General features: G+C 40.5%; 1 protein-coding gene across 1 annotated transcript; it reads right to left on the bottom strand.

Moving 5' to 3' along the window:
- Positions 1-769: 769 nt before the first annotated feature.
- LOC124133688 (ATP-binding cassette sub-family E member 1) lies at positions 770-24,126 on the bottom strand. The gene is made up of 16 exons (XM_046498155.2): positions 23,984-24,126; positions 21,548-21,692; positions 20,605-20,690; positions 20,179-20,276; positions 16,375-16,492; positions 15,054-15,191; positions 13,534-13,603; positions 12,731-12,827; positions 11,993-12,204; positions 10,881-11,030; positions 9,053-9,184; positions 7,709-7,878; positions 4,310-4,452; positions 3,864-3,986; positions 3,239-3,350; positions 770-1,592 (listed from the first exon to the last, which is right to left on the bottom strand). Exons 2-16 carry the CDS (start codon positions 21,678-21,680, stop codon positions 1,545-1,547), a joined length of 1,830 nt encoding a protein of 609 aa, XP_046354111.2. The 5' UTR covers positions 21,681-21,692; positions 23,984-24,126; the 3' UTR covers positions 770-1,544.

Below are 24,126 nucleotides of genomic sequence, written 5' to 3'. Positions count from 1 at the left end.
TAGGACTTGGAAACTGGCCAACTGCACATTGAGTTGAGTTCAAAGCAGTTTTGAAAACAGTATTCCAGCTGTATCACTGCCTCAGCTTGATGTTGGAGGAAGGCCCAAGGTCATCCAGGTCTAAGATGTACCACTTTGATGAAACCCACAGACAGACGTAGAATATCATCAGGGTGTGTCTGGGACTCCAACCCACGATCATCACTCTCATGGCAGCTATATCAACAGGGCATCCATCCTCTTTGATCACCATGACTTTCGGTTTTTTTGCTGGATCATCACTCGCATGGCAGCTATATCAACAGGGCATCCAATCTCTTTGATCACTATGACTTAGTCTTTGTTGCTGGATGTACCTATTTTAACACTTCCTTCCTTGGTACAATCTTACCTCATTTCAACTTGTTGTGAGGCGAGGTGAAATGGCGTTAAACCTTGCGTTCAAGTTAAGTGCACTAGCCAGAGACACTATGTTGCTGCGAAACATGGATACCCCAGTCAGACACAGTATGCCGACTCCCTGCTAACCTAATGCCAAGTGCCAGGTAGGCTAACAAGAAGTACAAGTCTTTTGGTAGGATGAAGCCGGGGATCGAACCCCTGACATTCCCCTCTACTGGCCAAACCTCTATCCACTATGCCACCGAGGTGGTCTCATTTCAACATGTGTACTTTGAGTAAGACATTATCTTCTGGTGAACCCGAGTAGCACACATCCTTTTCATCCATATTGCATTAAAGTCTGCTGAAAGAATAACACGGAAATATCAACAGTTCAAAGCTTTATTTAATTTCACCTGCCCAACCCAATTCCAAAACTCAAAGATTTGATCTTAATTATCACACAGAATATTATCCTACTTCAAATGTACATGAATTTTAGAAAATGGAATATTTCTATGGCAAACTGAGTTTAAAATGGACATTTGCGCTGTGCTTCCACCAATGTGTTGACCGACATATGTTGACCCCCGTATTTAATCAGGTAAAATGATACAATATATTTACAAATATAAATTTTATTTTACAATATACATCATATACACAGCTTTGATAACCGGTACCTTTTGGATCAGACCAAAAATTCTGACATTGTTTTGAAAATGAGTTGTTTACTCGTTGGAACTCTGCAACAAGCACATTATGGTATGCTTAACCATCCCAACTTTTCTACCAGCACGACAGGTAAACACTTGGCTACACATGTAGCCACTGCACCTCAAGTTACTTGTGAAATATGAATTTGAAATCTAGTGTATCAATGGCACAATTCATCTGTTCTGTACAGCATTATGCTGTAATTCATTTGATAGATGCTCTGAAGAAGCTAAGTAAACAGTGCATTCCAGAGTTTAGAAAGGCAGAGTTTAGTCTTCAGGCTTGTACAACTTCATGAGTTGAGCATATAATAAATTAGACTGAGGAAGGACATCCTCTTCAGATCGGCCACCCCTGGGGTTGTCTCCCCTTGCAGCTGAGTGGTTGTCTCCCCTTGCAGCCAGACACCGCCATTGACCTAAGTGGAAATGTGGCCTTCCCACGGCTCAGTCCTCGAGGAAGAAGTAGTTCCCTCCCTTCTTCTGTTCCACATCCTGAAGAAAACAATTTGTATTGTAAGGTATAATGTTACCATATGGCACACATACTGGATAAGAAGGGAGAGTATTGGGGGCATCTTAACTATTGCACTTAATAATTGTTTAAAACACCATTGATAGAGTACCAGCACTAACTGCATATTGGCTTCCAATTTTATCCCAAAGATGATGGCAATACAGCTCATCAACACAAGTGTTGAGTACATTTATCATATCAGGTCCTTGCAATTTGTTGTTCAGCAATATTCGTGTCCTGTAAACAATTGTGTACGAACCAGGGCAGCCGATAGATATTACGTCAAGTACCAGTCATCAGCGTACAATAATACGCAATCAACAAAGTCACACGTCGGACCACCTGATCCACAAAGACACCTCTTCAAGGTTGGTGGGAACCTATTTCAACCTGGAATTTCCACAGTAAGACCATATCATTACAGTCCTGAACGGCTGTGTGAAGCTCCTACTGGACAAGCAAAGGTGTATGTGTGTTTAACGCCGCTATATGATGGCGTCCCAAATAACCGACTCAATCCAGTGACTGAGCAACAACCCACGCTGTCAGGGTACAATAACACGCCAACCAAGTGACGAGCCTGAACACCTGATCAATTACATCACCTCTTATGACCAGCAGGTGTTGTGGACTATTCTAACCCAGAACTCCCAGTTTTAGAGTATATAGGGACATGTAATAAACAAGATATCCCCACAGGCAAGCAAAGGTCAGTCTGACCACTTGATCAATTATGTCACCTCATTTTGGGGACCAATTCTAACCCAGAATTCCCAGTTTTACAGTATATAGGGACATGTAATAACCAAGATATCCCCACAGGCAAGCAAAGGACAACCTGATCAATAATGTTGCTTCATGTTGGGGACCAATTCTAACCCAGAATTCCCAGTTTTACAGTATATAGGGACATGTAATAACCAAGATATCCCCACAGGCAAGCAAAGGACAACCTGATCAATTATGTCGCTTCATGTTGGTGACCAATTCTAACCCAGAATTCCCAGTTTTACAGTATATAGGGACATGTAATAACCAAGATATCCCCACAGGCAAGCAAAGGACAACCTGATCAATTATATTGCTTCATGTTGGTGACCAATTCTAACCCAGAATTCCCAGTTTTACAGTATATAGGGACATGTAATAACCAAGATATCCCCACAGGCAAGCAAAGGACAACCTGATCAATTATGTTGCTTCATGTTGGTGACCAATTCTAACCCAGAATTCCCAGTTTTACAGTATATAGGGACATGTAATAACCAAGATATCCCCACAGGCAAGCAAAGGACAACCTGATCAATTATGTTGCTTCATGTTGGTGACCAATTCTAACCCAGAATTCCCAGTTTTACAGTGTATAGGGACATGTAATAACCAAGATATCCCCACAGGCAAGCAAAGGTCAGAGTCTGACCACTTGATCAATTATGTCACCTCATGTTGGGGACTAATTCTAACCCAGAATTCCCAGTTTTACAGTATATAGGGACATGTAATAACCAAGATATCACCACAGGCAAGCAAAGGACAACCTGATCAATTATGTAGCTTCATGTTGGTGACCAATTCTAAGCAAGCATCTCCACAGAAAGCAAAGGCAGCACTTGGGGACAAATACCTTGACTGAGTGTCGCTTGTTGATCCTGGGTCTGAAGTTGTTGGGATCTCTTCTGAATGTGATCTCCAATGACATCAGGAAACTGTTCATGCCGTTCAGAAGGGACTGGGGGCTGTAACAGACAGACAATGACACATTAACGCTTCACATAACAGTCAGGTCACCTTCCCTAATCCGAGGTAAAAAATAAACAAGGAAAATGTAATTGCCTGAAAAGTGATAACATACAAAAAAAAACTCTAAACAAGAGTCATGAGAAAATGACAAATCCCCCTGCCCCCACAACAGCAACAGCACCACTTCAACTCCTAGTTAATACAGGTACCAAGTTTGGATGAAAAATCTTAAACCATTTTCGAATTATGCTCTGGAAACGAAATATGGACAGATAATGACTATATCCCCCTGCATGCATGATATGCTGGGGGGATAAAAAGTCATCAGGCTTGATGAACTGTTCTACGAACAAAGTCAGCAATATTCCAGCACAATCACAACTGCTTGTAAACAACAGTCTGGGCCAGGCAAACCAGTGGTTGATATCATAAGCAACAACCTATTCTGTAGGGGACAATGACATGCAATCAACAAGTCAACAATCCACTCCTATCTTAGTTGTACTTACGTGTTAGCCTTTGTGTCCAAACCCGGATTTCCTTCAAAGACGATGACTCGGTCGGCGAGGTAGGTAGCCATGATGAAATCGTGCTCTACAACAAAGGCAGTCTTCTTGGCGTGTAGAATAAACCTGGATTAAAAAAGACAGACCAAATTAAACTACATTTTTGGTGTGGGTGACCCCAAAGGCAGTTTTGATAGGGATACATTTATTATTCAATACAAGATTAAGAGCATTTGCATTGATCAAATCATTGAATGGGTGTTTCTGTAGACAAATATGATTTTGAAATCATTTTGGCAATATCAGTGCACTCTATAAATAGCCATGCATGGTCCAGGCAAAAAAGTGGGTGATAGCATGAGCAGCAATCAACATGACTAACAGCTTTTGGGCACACTGACACAATCTTGTACTTGGCATTCAATACATCGTATCTTTCCATAACTAACCTCTTGATGACCTTGGCAGCGTGGAGACGCTGTTCGGAATCCAGGTAGGCGGAGGGTTCATCTATCAGATACACATCTGCCGGTTTTCCCAAACACAAGGTCAAGGCCACACGCTGCAACTCACCACCAGACAAGTTCTGGACCTGTGGAGGACAAGTAGCAGCAGCACATTAATAATCAAATCACCAACACATTGACAATCCTGGGCAACAAATGATGTTGTTTCTTTTTGCCTTTTTCAGTTTTACAAATTTGCCTCATTTTCGGGATATCTATCAGCATCAATTGCTAAGATTTTCTTTCTAATCATGGGCAAATGTGTGCCTGGTTTTAAAACTTAAAGCTTTTCTTGACAGACAAGTGTTGACTTGAACTACCAGATCTTATCTGGTGATCCTTTGTGGACGGTTGGCCAGGAAAGGGCCACTTTGTGAAGGAAACTATATGTTACCAAACATGAGCTAAGGGACCTGATGGATGAAAAATCACATCGACTATTCATTACATTTTATAACTACAGCATCTTTAGAACACAAAAATACAATTCACAAGATTCAATTCATATTTATTACAGAGACACACATCACACATGGCCATCTTCACTGTTCACTTCACATGTGTATATTACGTCATGAAACAATTGTATCCTAGCACCCATAAGGTCCCTTGTCTCCACGTGGGTCACATGTGGACAGATGGTAACTGACCAAGTCCTGTTGAACTGACAGCTATCAGACTACAGTCTGTGACAAACTATTAACCCAAACCATGGCTCTTAACATCATTTCCATTTCATTTTAGTCTTGTTACATGGAGTATTATTACAAACAGTGAGTGAGTTTGGTTTAACGCCGCATTTAACATTATTCCAGTTATATCACGGCATGTCAGCTTAATGTGGGAGGAAAGACCCATTTAATAATACATCTGGCCGATATTATCAAGTCAAACCATAATGCCAAACAATCAACAACAAAAGGAAGTTCTCACTAATTGTTATTAACACATTTGCCTCATTTTCGGGATAAATCTATCAGCATCAATTGCTAAGATCATCTTTCTAATCATGGGCAGAAAGTATGCCTGGTGCTAAAATATTTTGATCTTTTAGCTCACATCAAACAACTCCTGATGATGCTGTACAATCGGCTGTGTTTTCTCATGAAATGGCCACTTGGGTCAAGGTGACTGAGTGAGTATGGTTTTACGCCACTCTTAGCTCTATTCCAGTAACATCACAGCAGGGGACATCATAAATGGGCTTCACGCTTGGCTACCCAACCGCCCCAAGACAAGGAATAAAAATGAGGTAGCACTAGATATGAGCAATTTCAGCTACGCTTGCCGGTTTTCAAACTTGACCCACCTAACGATACATTTGGCCGATATTGTCAAGTCCAACCAGAATGCTTACTTCCACCAGGTGATCCAACCAATAAACAATAACTAATTGTTATTAACACATTTGCCTCATTTTCGGGATAAATCATCAGCATCAATTGCTAAGATCATCTTTCTAATCATGGGCAGAAAGTGTGCCTGGTGCTAAAATATTTTGTATCTTTTAAGATGATGCTGTACAATCGGCTGTGTTTTCTCATGAAATAGCCACTTGGGTCAAGGTGACTGAGTATGGTTTTTTGCAACTCTTAGCTATATTCCAGTAACATCATGGCGGGGGACATCATAAATGGGCTTCACACATTGTACCTATGTGGGGAATCAAACCTAGATCTTCGGCATGACAAGTGAACACTTTAACCACTTGGCTACCCAACCTCCCCGATTAAAGGAACAAGAGTTTGTCACTAACGAGGCTATAATCCCCACCCCTGTTGCAGAATTTATGACATAATGAAATCTAAACAAACCCTAACCTTTTTAAACCGAGGTGGAATTGTCATGGAAATTGTAAAAAAAAGAAGAGTTTGGAACCTAAGTCCATCTTGTTGCCATGGAAACGTAAAAAATAAAAGTTTCTAAAATTTCTAAATAGCAAAAGGCACCAGTTCAGCATGTACACGACAGACCTGCAAAGTTTGATGAAAAAGTATTGAACGGTTTTTGAGTTATGCTCCAGAAACGAAACATGACGGACGGACGGACGGAGCCCGTTTCGATAATAAAAATGAGGTAGCACTAGATATGAGCAGTTTCAGTTACGCTTGCTGGTTTTCAAACTTGACTCACCTAACGATACATTTGGCCGATATTGTCAAGTCCAACCAGAATGCTAACTTCCACTAGGTGATCCAACCAATCAGGAAGCTCTCACTAATTGTTATTAACACATTTGCCTCATTTTCGGGATAAATCATCAGCATCAATTGCTAAGATCATCTTTCTAATCATGGGCAGAAAGTGTGCCTGGTGCTAAAATATTTTGTATCTTTTAAGATGATGCTGTACAATCGGCTGTGTTTTCTCATGACATGGCCACTTGGATCAAGGTGCAGCAAATGAATGAGTAAGGTTTTACACCGCTTTTAGCTATATTCCAGTAACATCACAGTGGGGGGGGGCGTCATAAATGGGCTTCACACATTGCACCCATGTGGGAGAATCTAACCCACAGCTTCGGCATGACAAGCGAATGCTTTAACTACTTGGCAATTCCACCGCCCTGAGTAAAGGAATAAGAATGAGGTAGTACTAGATAGGCGCAATTTCAGTTACAGTCGGTTTATGCTGATTGGTGATCCACATGTTTTGACTACCTGAATACTGACAATTTCTCCAGCCTATTGATACTTGTCTTTGCATCTCACGCATAATAGATGATTTGAAACTGCAATATTTGTTGCAACGAGCATTCAGTCACTGACGTGATGCAGTTGTCAAACCTGAATTTAGCTTAATAGATCAATATTCTTCAATATCACTTGGGACCAATTTTAGACATTGCATATTAGGGCGGGTATAATACACCACCTGTGTCATCAGATACGTATCACGATGCATGCTTATGCTCTTATTTGTGTTGCATAAGCCATCTTTTCACAGACAGGATGGCCAAATACCTGGCACACCGACATATTCCAGTTGGTAGTGTCAAGTATGGTGCAATGGATAAAAATATTTACCTTTTCACTACTAAATTTCACTACTAATTAGTGTTTGGTGCAACAGGTATTAGAGCAAACATTTAAGGTATGTCAATATTTTTTACTTTTTACTGTGATTGATACATGTATCGAGAAGAAAAAGATTGCGATCCACCAATGCATCAGTGTATCGTCCCACAGTGTTGCACATTCCCCGATTTGACAGGTTGCCTCATTTTCGGGATAAATCTATCTGCATCCATTGCTAAGATCTCCTTTCTAATCATAGGCAAAAGGAAAAGCTTCAACAGCTTTAGACGAAATTTCCACTACGAGATAAAAGAAAACTCTGTACCTCCTGGTCAATGATGCTCTCGATCATCAGGGGCTTCATGACGTCGGTGACGAACTGGGGGTGGATGTAGGCGTCCCGGATCTTCTCGTGGAGGAGCTGGCGGACTGTGCCCTGATGCTTGGGGCTGATCTTCTGGGGTTTGTAGCTGATGTTCAGCACAGGGGTCCTGCCTGGGAAGCAAGTTTACAGCATAAGGCATGTATGAAGGTCAACCCAATATTCCAGCCATGTACCCGAGGCAAGGGAGTTAACTGACTATTAAAGTCCACATTCCGACCTAGCCAAACTAGGCGGGAATTATGGAGTTATATTTTGGCTGGACTAATGAGTGCATGCATAGTCCAATCAAACTTGCCATATAGATTTTAGTTGATTGCAGGATTTGCAAAGCATGTTTACCATCAACTTAGCGTAAGATATTTTCCTTTTTTTCTTCATGTTTTTAATTAACATGCTCACGATATTGTCAATCATATCGTCTTGACTGGGCGCGCCATTTTATTTGAAGCAAATCAAAGTGATGTGAGAGGTGGATTTTGATTGGTCAGTAGAAGGGACATAACTTGTAAAAGCCATTGGTGGTGCTGCGATTGAGCCTAGAAATTCTGGTCTAGTTCAAACAGACCAGTGGTTGATATGAACAGCTGACCCCATTAAGTTGCTTTTTATGACAAGCATGGAGTGCTGGGAGCCTAGTGTAACTAAGTATTTGCACATAGCTTGAATATCCCTGCATTGGCTCACAGTTGCCACAAATAGAGTTCAAGCCATCACAGTTAATTAGTACAGAGCTACAGATAAGCAGCGTTTTTGCCAAAAATACCCCCCAATAATATTCAAAACCCAATTACTTTCAATTAACTTGCGCACAGAAAGGCATGCATTAAATGAAAAACACATAAAATAAAAACAGCACACGCAAATACACAATGAAGCTTTTTCAGCATGTGTACAAAGGAGCTTATTTCCGAAACACAATTACGAGCTGATTTACTTTCAGAGTCAAGCCTATATATTTAGAATAGTTCAATACATCTAAAACATTTTATTTTTTGTAAAATCTTCACTTATTTTCGGGAAAACACAATAGAGTGATGAATAGATGATTGATAAAACATTGGTTTCCCAATGAAAAATGTATTAACCCAATTAAAATAGAAACCCCAGAGTAAAAACTCAATTGCTCAAAATGTTTTCTGGAGCTGTTAGTAACTATATTTACATGAAACAGAACTTATTAAAACCCATTTGGGAACTTTGCCAACTGCAGATACAAGGCCTCAAAGCAGATCTATAAAAATTCTGCTGACACTACCCACAATGCCCAGTTCCACAGTTCCCTACCTCCTTCATCAGGCTCCAGCTTCCCTGCCAACATGCGGATGAAGGTCGTCTTGCCAGTCCCGTTCTCCCCCAACATGACAATGATCTCCGAGTCTGTGAAGGCGCCGGGGTCTATTTTCAGCCGGAAGTTTCCTGGAGACGAAAGGTAGACATGTTATAAAAAGATACCCTGTGAGCGATACTTATTGCCAAGTTATAAAACAAACTCTAATTGCATCAAGTATCCGTCTCTTGAATGATTTGTAAGTTCCGTACTGTTTTAGTCTTTGTCACATTTTGGGCCAGAAATTGCAAAAGTCCTGTGGCATCTAACATGTCTAATGGACAATGTCCAAATAAGGGGTTACTCGAGGTACATTTTATTTGGTTTGTTTGTTGTTTAATGCCACGCTCGGCAATATTCCAGCTTTGACGGCGGTCTGTAAATAATCGAGTCTGGACCAGACAATCCAGTGATTGACATCATAAGCATCGATCCACACAATTTGGATCAATGACATGCATCAACCAAGTAAACGGGTCTGACCACCTGATCCCGTTAGTCACCTCTTACGACAAGCATAGTCGCCTTTTATGGCAAGCATGGGTTGCTGAAGATCTATTCTACCCCGGATCTTCACGGGTCCATTTCATTTGGTGGATTGCTTCATAAATTCCATGTGTGACGAGGGGTTGGACAGAAGTTTACAAGGCACCAACACAAGACTGACAGTGATGCATAAAATCCCATTGACCCTGCTTGTGACATTTCCAGTCACTAACAGTTCACTAGTCATATTTATGGAAATATTTATGTGATAATTTGCATGACTAGATCAAGTGATTATTGTTTTACACCCCTTTTAGTAATATTCCAGCAATATCACAGCGGGGGACACCAGAAATGTCCTTCAGTTAGTGCATGCGTGAATTGGGCGGGGGACACCAGAAATGTCCTTCAGTTAGTGCATGCGTGAATTGGGTTAAACACCGTTTTTAACAGTATTCCAGTTATATCACGGCGTGTCAGCTTTATGTGGGAGGAAAGCCCGAAGTGATGCAGGTCTCAGACGTTTACCACTTCGGTGAAACCCACGACCACGGGTATGGTGCTGACAAACCTAGAAACATAATTGGGGCGAACTGGGATTCGTACCCACGATCATAGGTTTCTGGCGTGCCCAAGGGACACAACTCTGCACAGCGAATCAGGGCGCCTTAGACGACTGGGTCCCCAATGCCCACCATCGAGTTAGTGAGTTGGGTTGGGTTGGTTTTAACACTGTTTTGAACAGTATTCCCAATATATCACTGTCAGCTTAATGTGGGAAGAACGCCTCAAGTAATAACACACGATCAGCGGATCCTGGCGAGAAAAAGGGACACAATACACAGCTCCCTCCACCATTGTACTACCTGTGCCTGCAGCCGAGTTTGTGCATGACAACTCATAATAAGATTGTTTGTTGTTTAACGCCCCACTCAGCAATATTCCAGCTATATGACGGCAGTCTGTAAATAATCGAGTCAGGACCAGACAATCTAGTGATTGACAACATGAGAATAGATCCACACAATTCGGATACGATGACATGCATCATCAACAAAGTCAGCAAGCCTGACCACCCGATCCCCTCAGTCACTTCTAATGGCAAGCATAGTTGCCTTTTACGACAAGCATGGGTTGCTTAGGACCTAACCCAGATCCCAGATCCCAGATAGCTCAGTAGCATTAGCAAGTCTAATGCACTCCCAAAACTTGCAGTAGGTATTAGGAAATGCACCACTGACTGAGAAAGTTCCAACACTATTTGGAAAGAATAGCCAGAATAGAAAGAAGAAAACTTACCAAGTTTTTTCATCATTTCAGGGTACTCGTAGCGACAAACCCTCTTAATCTCCTCCTCAATGGCTGTTTCTGCTACCTTGAAGGTCAAGGATGTTTCTCGGAATCGAAGGTTTTCCGTTGGAACAAACCCATCCAAGAAAATGTTGATACCTGTAATATCAATATGTCCTCCAGTACAAAAAAGGAACCAGTATACTATTTTCAAAATGATATATCATGATAAATCGACAAAACTGAAATAGCTATTGTTGTAAATCTCTGTCCAAGTTGCAGATGATTTGAAAACAAGTTACTTCTTAGTAAAAGATTTTTCAACAACAAATTCTTTTATTGTAACAAATCTTAGATAAAATGTCACAAATCTTTATAACAAAATTGGTGCTTAGACAATGACACCAGTTTATGTAGAAGTGTGAGTGAAATTACACTTTGTTACAGAGAAACACTGAGTTTTTTGTTTGTTCTTGTTTTGTTTTGTTGTGTTTAACCTGTTTAATGCCGCAATGCCAGGTATATGATGGCGGTCTGTAAATAATCAAGTCTGGACCAGACAATCTAGTGATTGGCATGAGCATCGATCTGCCCTGGAAATACTACCATTCCTGACACTGAAGGGCATAGCGACCACCCCGTAAGCACCTGGTAGCGACCACCCCGTAGGCCCCTGGTAAATCTGCCTTGGGAATACTAACCATCCCTGACACTGAAGGGCATAATGACCACCCCGTAGGCCCCTGGTAAATCTGCCCTGGGAATACTAACCTTCCCTGACACTGAAGGGCATAGTGACCACCCCGTAGGCCCCTGGTAAATCTGCCCTGGGAATACTAACCTTCCCTGACACTGAAGGGCATAGTGACCACCCCATAGGCCCCTGGTAAATCTGCCCTGGGAATACTAACCTTCCCTGACACTGAAGGGCATAATGACCACCCCGTAGGCCCCTGGTAAATCTGCCTTGGGAATACTAACCATCCCTGACACTGAAGGGCATAATGACCACCCCGTAGGCCCCTGGTAAATCTGCCCTGGGAATACTAACCTTCCCTGACACTGAAGGGCATAGTGACCACCCCGTAGGCCCCTGGTAAATCTGCCCTGGGAATACTAACCTTCCCTGACACTGAAGGGCATAGTGACTACGCCGTAGGCCCCTGGTACGCCATACAGACAACAGATGAAGTCGGACAGGTAGTCCAAAACAGACAAGTCATGCTCCACCACGATGATGTACTTGTCTGGGTGGATGAGGCTACGGATCGTCAGGGCAGCTTTTAACCTCTGCTTCACGTCCAGGTAGCTAGATGGCTCATCAAACATGAAACTGAACACAAACACACTCTGTAAGGAACTAACATTCAGCACAAAATGTCAAACAAGTTACATTTTCATGATTATAGGCCATACGTGAGTAGTCCAATTTACATGTGATCAAGAGATCTGCTACCCATGGATACACTTCAAGGGAAATGTTCCATATATTGAGGATTCTACATTACCATGGAGATGCCATGTAGATAAAGTGCCGAGTTTCACAAGTTTTTGTTTGTTGTTTCTATGCAATAGTCCAGCTATATGACGGCAGTCTGTAAATAATCAAGTCTAGACAACACAATTCAGTGATTGACAGCATGAGCATCAATCTATGCAAATGGGATACAACAACCAAGTCATCAAGCCTGATCACTACTATCCCGTTAGTCTCTTACGACAAGCATGGGTTGATGAAGACCAATTCTACACTGGACCTTCACAGGGTTTCAGAAGCTCATGGCACACATTGGCTTAGTGCAAGTCTTGGTCGAAGCTATTTCTTAAGAGACATAAAACCAAGTGATATTATAGCTTACATGTCTGCTTTCTGCACACAGACGATAGCTATAGCAAATCTCTGCAGCTCCCCACCGGACAAGTCCTCCACATTTCGGTCCCGTACATGCATTAGGTCTGAAAGTAGAGGGCAACAATTAACAAGGGTTTACATTTCAGCCTTTTCTTCACAATAATTGGATCACATTCCCCAAGGACAGTCAGGCTTGAAATGTAATCATAAATAGTCTTATAACATGCTTTCATCGGAATTGTCCCAAGGAATAGTGTCCATCATTGGATACACTTCAAGGGAAATGTTCCATATATCTAGGATTCTACATTAGCATGGAGATGCCATGTCAAAATCTTCGAAGTTACAAATAGAAGATATATATTAAGAAAACAAAACAAAAAAGAGAAATTCATAGAGAAGTCTGAAACACTCACTTTAATTTTTCACCCGCCAGAAAATGGGTCATTCCAGGAAAAGATAACATAAATAGACATAGATAACTTATTCCATGGCAATAGTTTAAGAAAGGCTAAAAGTAAAACCTCCTAGTTTTATTCTACACATTACCAGACCTGCTACACAAAAACCTATGAAGCAGACAATTGGCACAAAACATCTTTTCTGTTTGTTTTACGCTACAGCCAGCAATGTGCATGTTACATCAAGTCAGCTATCAGCAACCTAGTTTGGGCAAACCAGTGGTTGATATAATGAGTACCAGTGGTTGATAGTATGTGTATCCCATGCAGCTGGGGTGTAATCATATGAATTCAACAAAGTTTCACCATGTGATCCAATATAATCACCTGACAACAGTCAGTTACGTACCTAGCTGTGTGCAGATGTCAACCTGGTTCTCCATCTCATCTTTCTTGTCCAGCAGCATCTGAACCGCCCCCTGTTCACAACAACACAGTACATCAACAGCAAGGCTTCCAACAGAACAACTCCAGCAGTCAATATTCGGAGAAAGTCTCATACCAGTGTTTGTCCTCAATGTTCAATCAGAATGTGAACAGCAAATAGATTAATCATCGACTTTCCTCAAACTGCGTACTCAGTGTCCACTCACAGCAAGCAATGAATATAATAATAGACAAATAACGAACACACAACGAACTGACAGATATTATGAACTTTTTTTTTGTTCCCAGCCATTTGCTGTATATATATATGCTTACAACGAATTAGTGGTCCCTTTGAGTTCGTTATAACCATAGCTTATACTGTAGCTTCAACACTGATCTTGAAAACAAAAATGATATCCATGCAGACTGCTGCTCTAAAATGGTGAGTGTTGGGTGATGCTACGACAGTAATGACCAAAATATAATGAGGTGAGGTGAGGTGAGGTGAGGTGAGGTGAGGTGAGGTGAGGTGAGGTGAGGTGAAATGGGGTTTAACGTTGCATCAAAGATTATTGCACTTATAGAGCGACGTGCATTCGTGGCTGCTTGTACTAGTCCGGACTGATGCCGATTTATAGTGCTAGCTCACTGAGATACCATGCCGCAGTTTAAAATGGATACCCCACTCAGACACAGTATACTGTTTTCGTTTGTTTGTTGTTTAACGCCGCTCTCAGCAATATTCCAGCTATATGACGGCGGTATGTAAATAATCGAGTCTGGACCAGACAATCCAGTGATTAATATCATGGGCATCGATCCACGCAATTGGGATCGATGACATGCATCAACCAAGTCAGCAAGCCTGACCTCCCGATCCCGTTAGTCGCCTTTTACGACAAGCATAGTCACCTTTTACGGCAAGCATGGGTTGCTGAAGACCTATTCTACCCCGGAATCTTCACGGGTCACACAGTATACTGACTCCGAGCCAACCAGTCCTTGTTTTAGCCCCTTAATGCCGAGCGCCAGACAGGGTTACAACAAGTACCATCTTTTAACGTCTTTTGGTATGACACGGTCGAGGATCGAAACCCCGGACCTTCCACTCTCCGGGAGGACGCTCTACCACTAGACCACGGAGGCGGTCCCATAGATACACCGATATTTAACAAGTCTTTTCACAATACATATCAAAACCAGAAGTATGTTGTTTGTTGTTTTACGCCACACTCAGCAATATTCCAGCTATATGACGGCAGTCTGTAAATAATCGAGTCTGGACCAGACAATCCAGTGATTGATATCACGAACATCTGTCCACGCAATTATAGCTCAGATTAACATTGCATGCATCTGAATTTGTGCAAGTAACTTCAGAATTTATCTCAAAACAAGATGAAGAATAAACATTTCACACAAGCAACATGGTGAGTGACCTCAAAGGAAGGGGAAATGGAAAGCAATGCATCATAGGCCGCCTCTCTACTCTCTACTCACCTTGACGGCCTTGGGAATCTGGTCGACGTACTGCGGCTTGATGAGGGCTTTGAGATCATCCTCAAGAATCTTCGTGAAGTAGTTCTGCAACTCGGACCCTCGGAAATATGTCAGGATTTCCGTCCAGTCCGGTGGTTCCTGCAACATGACAGGTTAGCTCGAAGATTAGCAGGGAAAATATTGGATTTGTGTTGTACTGGTACAGAGCCTTGTTGTGCTCATTTGTGTTAGTTATTCAGGGCAGTCCTCTCGGTAGGTAGGTATTGCTGTTTCTCAGGCCTGCTAATTATTTCCTTCCCAAAACAATGCCGAAGTAAACCAAATTATGGAAGTGGGAAATATGCCTCTAAATAGTACCTTTATAACTTGTTTCTATCTTAAAACTTATATTTGCAAATTTACATCAAACCAACCATTTTATCATAAGATGAAATGCATCAGACAAGAGAATATATATTGTCTGGTTCTACAAAGTAGTTGACTTGACCCTCCCCTCCCCTCCCTTCCCCTCTCCAGCCTGCCCCCGGAGCCTCATGTATACAAGGTGTCTCCACTGTACATCAAGAATGTGAACAGCATCTAATCATTGGCTGCAAGTAGGCTGGTCCACGCTTATCTAGGGTTTCAACAGATTTTTGGCAGACTAAACTACATTTTATTTGATGTGTCAAAATTACTTTAATATTACTAGATAGTGTGAGTTGGGTTTAACGCCGCTTTTAACAGTATTCCAGTTATATCACGGCGTGTCAGCTTAATGTGGGAGGAAAGCCCGAAGTGATGCAGGTCTCAGACGTTTACCACTTCGGTGAAACCCACGAGCACGGGTGTGGTGCTGACAAACCTAGAAACATAATCGGGGCGAACCGGGATTTGAAGCCACAATCATAGGTTTCTGGCGTGCCCAAGGGACGCAACTCTGCACAGCGAATCGCGGCGCCTTAGACGACTGGGCCACCCGTGCCCCCTATTAAGAGATAGACTAACATTAAGTCTATCATATTACACAATATCCTGACTCTAAAAAGAAGAAGAAAAACTTCCCTATGCTGATTTCATCGACTGTGGAATAGAGCTAGCTAGACTTGCTTTTTTATGCGTTTCTAGATTATTTATTTTATGAAAAAACAAACATTGCACAGTCATGGTGCAGGACTTATTACAAGAATGACTATATTAATAAAAGAATCAGGTGTTCTTTTACTCCTTTTGAGTAGTATATATCATATATTCACCAAATAAAATTGAATTCCCCAATATACAACTGTTCTCAATTGCAACTAAAAAAATCCCTTAACAGTTTATAAAACCATGGCCTTACATTATATCTGCCAAGGTTTGGCTTCTGTTTTCCTGCTAGGATTTTCAGAGCAGTAGACTTTCCGATTCCGTTTGTCCCCACCAAACCAAGAACTTCTCCTGGTCGAGGAATGGGTAATCTGAAAGTAGAGAAGAAATAGCTACACCGTGTAGAGACCGGTTTATCCCTAACCTCTTATATCAGTAGTGTCAACATTTTAATTCTGAATGTGTATTAATCATTGACTTCATGAAAATCCATTTGAATGATCCAATTTGTGGACATGGACACGATTTGGTTTGGTTTGGTTTGTTGTTGAACACCGCACTCAGCAATATTCCAGCTATATGACAGCTGTCTGTAAATAATCGAGCCTGGACCAGAGAATCCAGTGATTGATATGAGCATTGATCCACTCAATTGAGAACGATGACATGTATCAACCAAGTCAGCGAGCCTGACCACCCGATCCCGTTAGTCGCCTTTTACGACAAGCATAGTCGCCTTTTACGGCAAGCATTGGTTGCTGAAGACCTATTCTACCCCGGATCTTCACGGGACACGTGGACACGAGTAAACACAGGTAAGTTAGGTTTATTGCTTGCTTTAACAGTATTCCAGTTATATCACAGCGTGTCAGCTTAATGTGAGAGGAAAGCCTAAAATCATGCAGGTCTCAGACGTTCACCACTTTGGTGGTATGGCGCTGACGAACGTAGAAACATTAATTGGGTCAAACAGGGATTCCAACCCACGATCATGAAATGCAAATGCCGGAATTGTTACGTAGAAGTTAAATATTTATTTGAAAAAATACAATTGGTATTTTATTCGAGTGAAAGAACACCTCAGGTCAGAACGAATATCCGTCTGCCTCAATGACATACGTTCATTCAGTGATGTATCTACGATTCCAAACCTAGTGCCACTGGCCGGCAAATCAGGCAGAAATATCATTATGGTGCTCAAAAATGAGCTTGAGATAGAGATATTTTAACATTGCTTGCAATTTAATCATGTATATCTAAGCAAATAAAACTTATTCCTCTTTAATGGTCCTCTATCAGTAGAGTACAAATCTACAAAGCCTGCTTTGGCACTGTCACACTGTCACATGCACAATACTTGCTAATTCAAGACATTCAGATGTCTTCCACAACATAAAGCCTCATTTAGAGGGACACTGCATCAACATTTTATTTCTGAGTGTGTACTAATCATTGGCTTTATGAACACACACGATTCAATACAAGGATACCAACAGAGCAGTCAACATGGCACTAAAACCAACCACCAGAGTTGCCTCGAAATTCATGCAAGTCCGCTAGCCCTACACTACTTAATTGTGCTGAGGTCAAGTAAAAATCCTAGTCTGCTAGTTCTCATCGACAAGTACCATAATTTTGAACCTGTTCTCAAAACTCTTCAATTCTGCTACAAATTGGAACTTAATAAAACTGACAAAAAACGTAAACATGGATGTCTCGTTCTAGCAGGACTAGCTATCAACTCATTCTAGCAGGACTAGCTATCAACTCCACTAGTCCTCTGGACAAGTCATTATATCCACTAGTCCTCTGGACAAGTCATAATATACACCAGTCCTCTGGACAAGTCATAATATCCACCAGTCCTCTGGACAAGTCATAATATCCACCAGTCCTCTGGACAAGTCATAATATCCACCAGTCCTCTGGACAAGTCATAATATCCACCAGTCCTCTGGACAAGTCATAATATCCACCAGTCCTCTGGACAAGTCATAATATCCACCAGTCCTCTGGACAAGTCATAATATCCACTAGTCCTCTGGACAAGTCATAATATCCACCAGTCCTCTGGACAAGTCATAATATCCACCAGTCCTCTGGACCAGTCATAATATCCACCAGTCTTCTGGACAAGTCATAATATCCACTAGTCCTCTGGACAAGTCATAATATCCACCAGTCCTCTGGACAAGTCATAATATACACCAGTCCTCTGGACAAGTCATAATATACACTAGTCCTCTGGACAAGTCATAATATCCACCAGTCCTCTGGACAAGTCATAATATCCACCAGTCCTCTGGACAAGTCATAATATCCACCAGTCCTCTGGACAAGTCATAATATCCACCAGTCCTCTGGACAAGTCATAATATCCACCAGTCCTCTGGACAAGTCATAATATCCACTAGTCCCAAAACTCAATCTCAAAACTCTTCAATTCTGCTACAAATTGGAACTTAATAAAACTGACAAAAAACATAAACATAGTCAACATTTTTGTCTCGTTCTAGCAGGACTAGCTACAAACTCATTCTAGCAGGACTAGCTACAAACTCATTCTAGCAGGACTAGCTACAAACTCATTCTAGCAGGACTAGCTATCAACTCCACTAGTCCTCTGGACAAGTCATAATATCCACTAGTCCTCTGGACAAGTCATAATATACACTAGTCCTCTGGACAAGTCATTATATCCACTAGTCCTCTGGACTAGTCATAATATCCACTAGTCCTTATTTCTAACACTGCAGAGTTGCTTTTGCCAACATGAAACTGGTTTGGGCTGGACTGAACCCAAGTAAGTGCAGAGAAGAATTAGCTACAGGCCACGATGGCACTAAAATAATATCCCTCAGTCAATGTGCAATGATCATTTATTTAGAAAAGAAATATTTATTTGAAAAATACAATTGGTATTTCACTCGAGTGAAAGAACACTTTTGGCTGGAACTACTTTCTGTCTGCCTCAATGACAAAGTTCAGGGATTATCTTGGATTCCAAACAAAGTGCCACTATCAGGCAAATCAGGGGGAGAAATATCATTATTTTTTAAGGTTTAGGGCTTATGAAAATAGAATTATTTTCACATTGCACGCAATCTAAATGTAAATCTAAGCATTCAAAAGTTTTTGTTTACTCTTTAATGGTCCTGTTATCAGTGAAGTGCAAGGGCACAACATTTTACATAACTTAAGTTTATCAAAATCAAATTTGAAAATTTTAATTCCAATTTGGGAATTTGCTGCCCACTTGGGGCCTCATCTCAGACCCTAAGCAGGGGTACCCACATCTATAGTTTCAGAGTCATATATGAAGATCATTGAGAAATAACATAATAAATAGAACACTTATTTTTTTTAAATGTTATCTCAATGCATGAAAGGTTGACTTTCACTCTTGGTTTCCGCCACCCTGGGTATTTGTTGCAGTGATAAAATGCTTTGACCACTAGGCTGCCCCACCACTTCTTTGCTTCATGGAGACATGCAAATATACTTGTTTGTCTTGCTTGTTAAACACCTCACTCGGCAATATTCCAGCTATATATGGGAGTCTGTAAGTAATGGACCAGACTATCCAGTGATTGACATGACCATCGATCTACGCATTTGGGATTTCAATGACATGCATCAACCAAGTCAGCGAGCCTGACCACCCAATTGTGTTAGTCGCCTCTTACGACAAGAAGACTAATTCTAACCCGAATCTTCATGGTCTTTCAAAATGTAACAATATTTATTTGTTTTGTTTGTTGTTTAACACCTCACGCAAGTGTCCAGCTATGTGACAAAAGTCTGTAAATAATCGAGTGTGGACCAGACAATCCAGTGATGGACATCATGAGCAACGATCCAGGCAATTGGGATGCGATGACACGCATCAACAAAGTCAGCGAGCCTGACCACGCGATCCTGCTAGTCGCCTCTTACGACAAGCATGGGTTACTGCAGACCTATTCTACCCCGGACCTTCACAAAGATTCATCCATATATCTTATCCTTACTTAGTACTACAACTTCTAATGCCCCACAAAACAGCTACTGTTCTCACCTGTGTAGTTTGAAAGAGTTGGCACTATATCTGTGAGTTGTTTCTTTATGTAAATTGCTAGGTAAATTGATGATTGACAAGGCTTCAAATGGACATTTCTGAAAAAAAGAAGATGTTTACATATCAAACATATTTTCAACTCCCGTTTAAAAACTTCAGAACAAATGTCTCCAGAACATGAGGGAAAACACAGCCTATAAATGTTTTTTGTCCTTGTTAGTTCATAAACAAAATAGAAAAAGACTCTTAAATATATATCATGATATATAATGAATATAGTAAATTCATGATTCTTCAAATTTTAAACTTCCACAAAAATGTAAAACAATTACTTAATTTACACACGGTCTTTTCAACAGATTAAGTAAAGATAAGCCTCTAAAGAAACAGAAACATTCAAACTAGAGATGTGGACGGTGGACTCACCTTTGCACATATACCACATCCTATACACAGTTCTTCAGAAATAAAGGCTATCTTATCTGCTGGGGTAACTTCAATACAAAGTTTGCCTGCAATGAAACAACAAATACTTTAGAGATGAATGATAAAAATGACACTTTACTCCCATTTCTTCCACGCCCTTCTTGCACAAACGGTTCACAAACCAGTTGCTGTCATCCACAACATGTTGACAACGGCTGATCCAACTTTCTGGGCCATACATGTACATGTTTAATGACGCATAGCCATATTCCAGCTGTACGAAGATGTCCCGTACATAATCATGTCCAGACAATCCAGTGATTGATATTATGAACAATGATTTATGCTGACTGAATAAGGTGACACAGTGATTTATCTAGGATACAAAGCTAAGTGAACTTGGCAGACAATTTTTTTTGGGAAAAAAAAAGTGATTTTCTTACCTAGCCCATCACTAGAGTCTAGTACATAAAAATTCAAATAGTACTTTGAAAAATACAATGCCATGTGCATAAAAAACGGGAATTTATGTAGAATTCTGAACTAAGTGAACTAAAATATATAAATTTGTTATTTGTTTGAAATTGGGACTCTTCTAAAATTCTAATTTTCATAAATTCAGAGATATTTTAACGTAATTTAACATTGGATTTGATGCAATAATAGAAAACTAAGCATGAAAATCTCTTCCCCCTTTATCATGTTTACAAGGTCTTTTGGTCCTGTTATCAGTGAAATACAGGTTTCCTCTACACAGACACAAAATAAGTAAATAGTTATAAAATGAAGCAGGAAATATATAATTCCAACTTGGGAACTTTTAATGGCATTTGCTGTAGACTTGGGGGAAGGGGACGGTGGCAAATATCGGCCTCTGGTCAGGTCTAGATAAATCCATGCAAAACCAAAAACTATTCAAGTAATTCTATAAACATTCTCTTACCCATTCGAACAACTGGACAAGACTTCTTACACTCCTGTCTACATTTCTTGGGCTTGCACTTGTCGTTGTTGACGATGGCGATACGTGTGAGCTTGTCCTCGCCATCCCTGTTATGATCTTTTCTTTTCGACATCTTGGTCAGTTACTGTAAAATAGTCACAGGCTATTTATGCTTGAGTTGTTGCACCCTATGATCAAAGGATTTTCATATGAATCACATCAAAATTGTTATTCATCAGTTATCAATTACCAGCAGTGATTAGACTACATTTAAAATTCAGACAAGTTGAAAAAGTTGTTCGTGTAACGCCACACACTGTTATATAGAGAATCTCACCTGAGTCTTTTGATATCAAATATATCAACAAGTATTGATATATCTGATATCAAAAGAAACTCAGGTGAGATTTTATTTATCATCCAACACCATTCTCCCAACTTTTTCCGTTTGTAGACAGTAATAAGCAGTGTCTTAAGTGTAAAAAGCACTGCTAACAGCTTCAGTAGCAGAGCCATTAGTGATGTCATTTGATTGTGATGTCAAGGTAACAATGACGTCACAATGGTCTGCAAAGCATTGAGATGCAATGTCATTGCAGCGATATCTACAGTGTAGATATCACTTGATCTCACCCAAGCGATATCTCCAGTGGGAGCCAGTTTGGGTTGATAAAATATGACATGTATATATTATATGTAAATAAGAGTTTGGACCACACAGACTTCGAGCCATTTGGACGCCTCTTACAACAAGCGTAGGTTGCTGCGGACCAATTCTAAACCGGAATTCCCATGGGGTCAAGTTCAACAAGAAACATCAATAATTGCACACACAGATCTTACATTAATGACTTAACGATCCCAATTGTGGAGGTGGAGGTGTCCTTGTCATAATAAATGTTAAACATTAATGATTTAGGCACGTGCTAGAGGGAACACAAATTAATATATACAGAACCAGAAAAACAAAAACACTGATTATTAGTTATGTGAGAATAGTCATAACTCAAACAGTGCACCCATAGCATGTATAGTATATCCTGGCGTACCAATCGAACAATGAAGACAATGTAAGAGTGAGTGAGTATGGTTTTACGCCGCTTTTAGCAATATTCCAGCAATATCACGGCGGGGGACACCAGAAATGGAAGACAATGTAAGATGGCATTGCTGATATTCCGAGGGATGAGGGAATGGAAACTCAAATTCTGCTTCATATCAGCAAGTGATGTCTTCAACAATAGAATTCAGCTACATTCCCAAAAAGAAAAAATCTTGATAAAAGACATGACCTTCATTGCCTCGTGTCAACTAACGCTGCAATTGAGTGATGTCACCTATTTTCCAGCACCTGATTAGTTTGGTACTTTAGCAGTATTTCCATGAATGAACACACGTCTTGGCACACAGTTCTCAACAGAATTCTTGCAGGTCGGCATTAAAACTCAAAAAGGAATTGAAAGTTGAAACCTATTCCAAAAATATGAATGTTTGCCCAATCATATTGTTTTATTCTTCTTGGTCATCATGACACGGTCAATGAGACAAATCATTATCAATTTGACTGTTCGAAAATAGGTAACTCAACGAAATATCAGTGTGGGATTAATGATAATTCAGAATAATAAGAATCTATACCCAAACATCGCCTTTACAGTAATTAAAGAAGTTGTTATCCATAAATTGTCTACTTTGATAATTCAGATGATATGGACATGATGAAAAGAATAACACAACTTTAATATTTACAGTGTTACAAATTTCGACAAGAAGGGCGTCAATGAAAGATGGAGATTACACTTCTGAATACAGCCTTACATATATGATAATATATGATAAACAAAGCAAGCAAATCTTGAAAACATGGAATGACATATGGTTAAACAATATAATATTAAATTATAAGTTAGGGTTATCTAACTTCGAGTCGACTGTATTAAGAACTTCAAAAAACGTTCACGTACTGTTTGCCAACATACACCAGGCATATGGTACGGTTGGTTTTGAGGTTGATGTTTCTTAATTTCTATCAATATTTCACAAAACTTTCGCTTAAATCATCTAGACATTTCAAAACATTGATGTACAGTCAACGTATTGTTTTGAGTGCTAAAATAAATCGTCATATTTGCGCTTTTCAGTGTCCCATCTGTCAGTGTCAGACAGGTCCGAGGAAGTCGTTGTCCAAACGTTTAGAGCCAAGTATGGGAGAAAGTGAATATTCCGACTTTGGTCGCTCGCTTGCTCTGTCCGAGTCTGGTAAACGCAATAAAGGAAGCTGCCTTCCACGACGAAATCGACGTTGATTACAAACTTGTTTATGAGAAGGTAAAAAACCACGTGCCGGCATGACCATATGCCGGGATAGAAAGTAAAATATAAAAGTAAATACTATTTTCACACCATTCACCGCAACAAAGTGAAAATCTCACATACATAGGAATGCCCAATCCGGGCGAACTCTTCCAGTTAAGACCAAAAGTTGAAAGTCTGAATAGATTTTCTTCGGAAATACGACTGTTCTGTGGTCAAAATGGCGTGAATTTCCACATGGTGTTGCAATGGCGGGGAGAGCGCCC

Source organism: Haliotis rufescens, unplaced genomic scaffold (genome assembly GCF_023055435.1).
Source record: "Haliotis rufescens isolate VD_foot unplaced genomic scaffold, xgHalRufe1.0.p SCAF_7, whole genome shotgun sequence".
NCBI lineage: Eukaryota > Metazoa > Mollusca > Gastropoda > Lepetellida > Haliotidae > Haliotis > Haliotis rufescens.
This window is presented reverse-complemented; position numbering and strand designations above follow the sequence as displayed.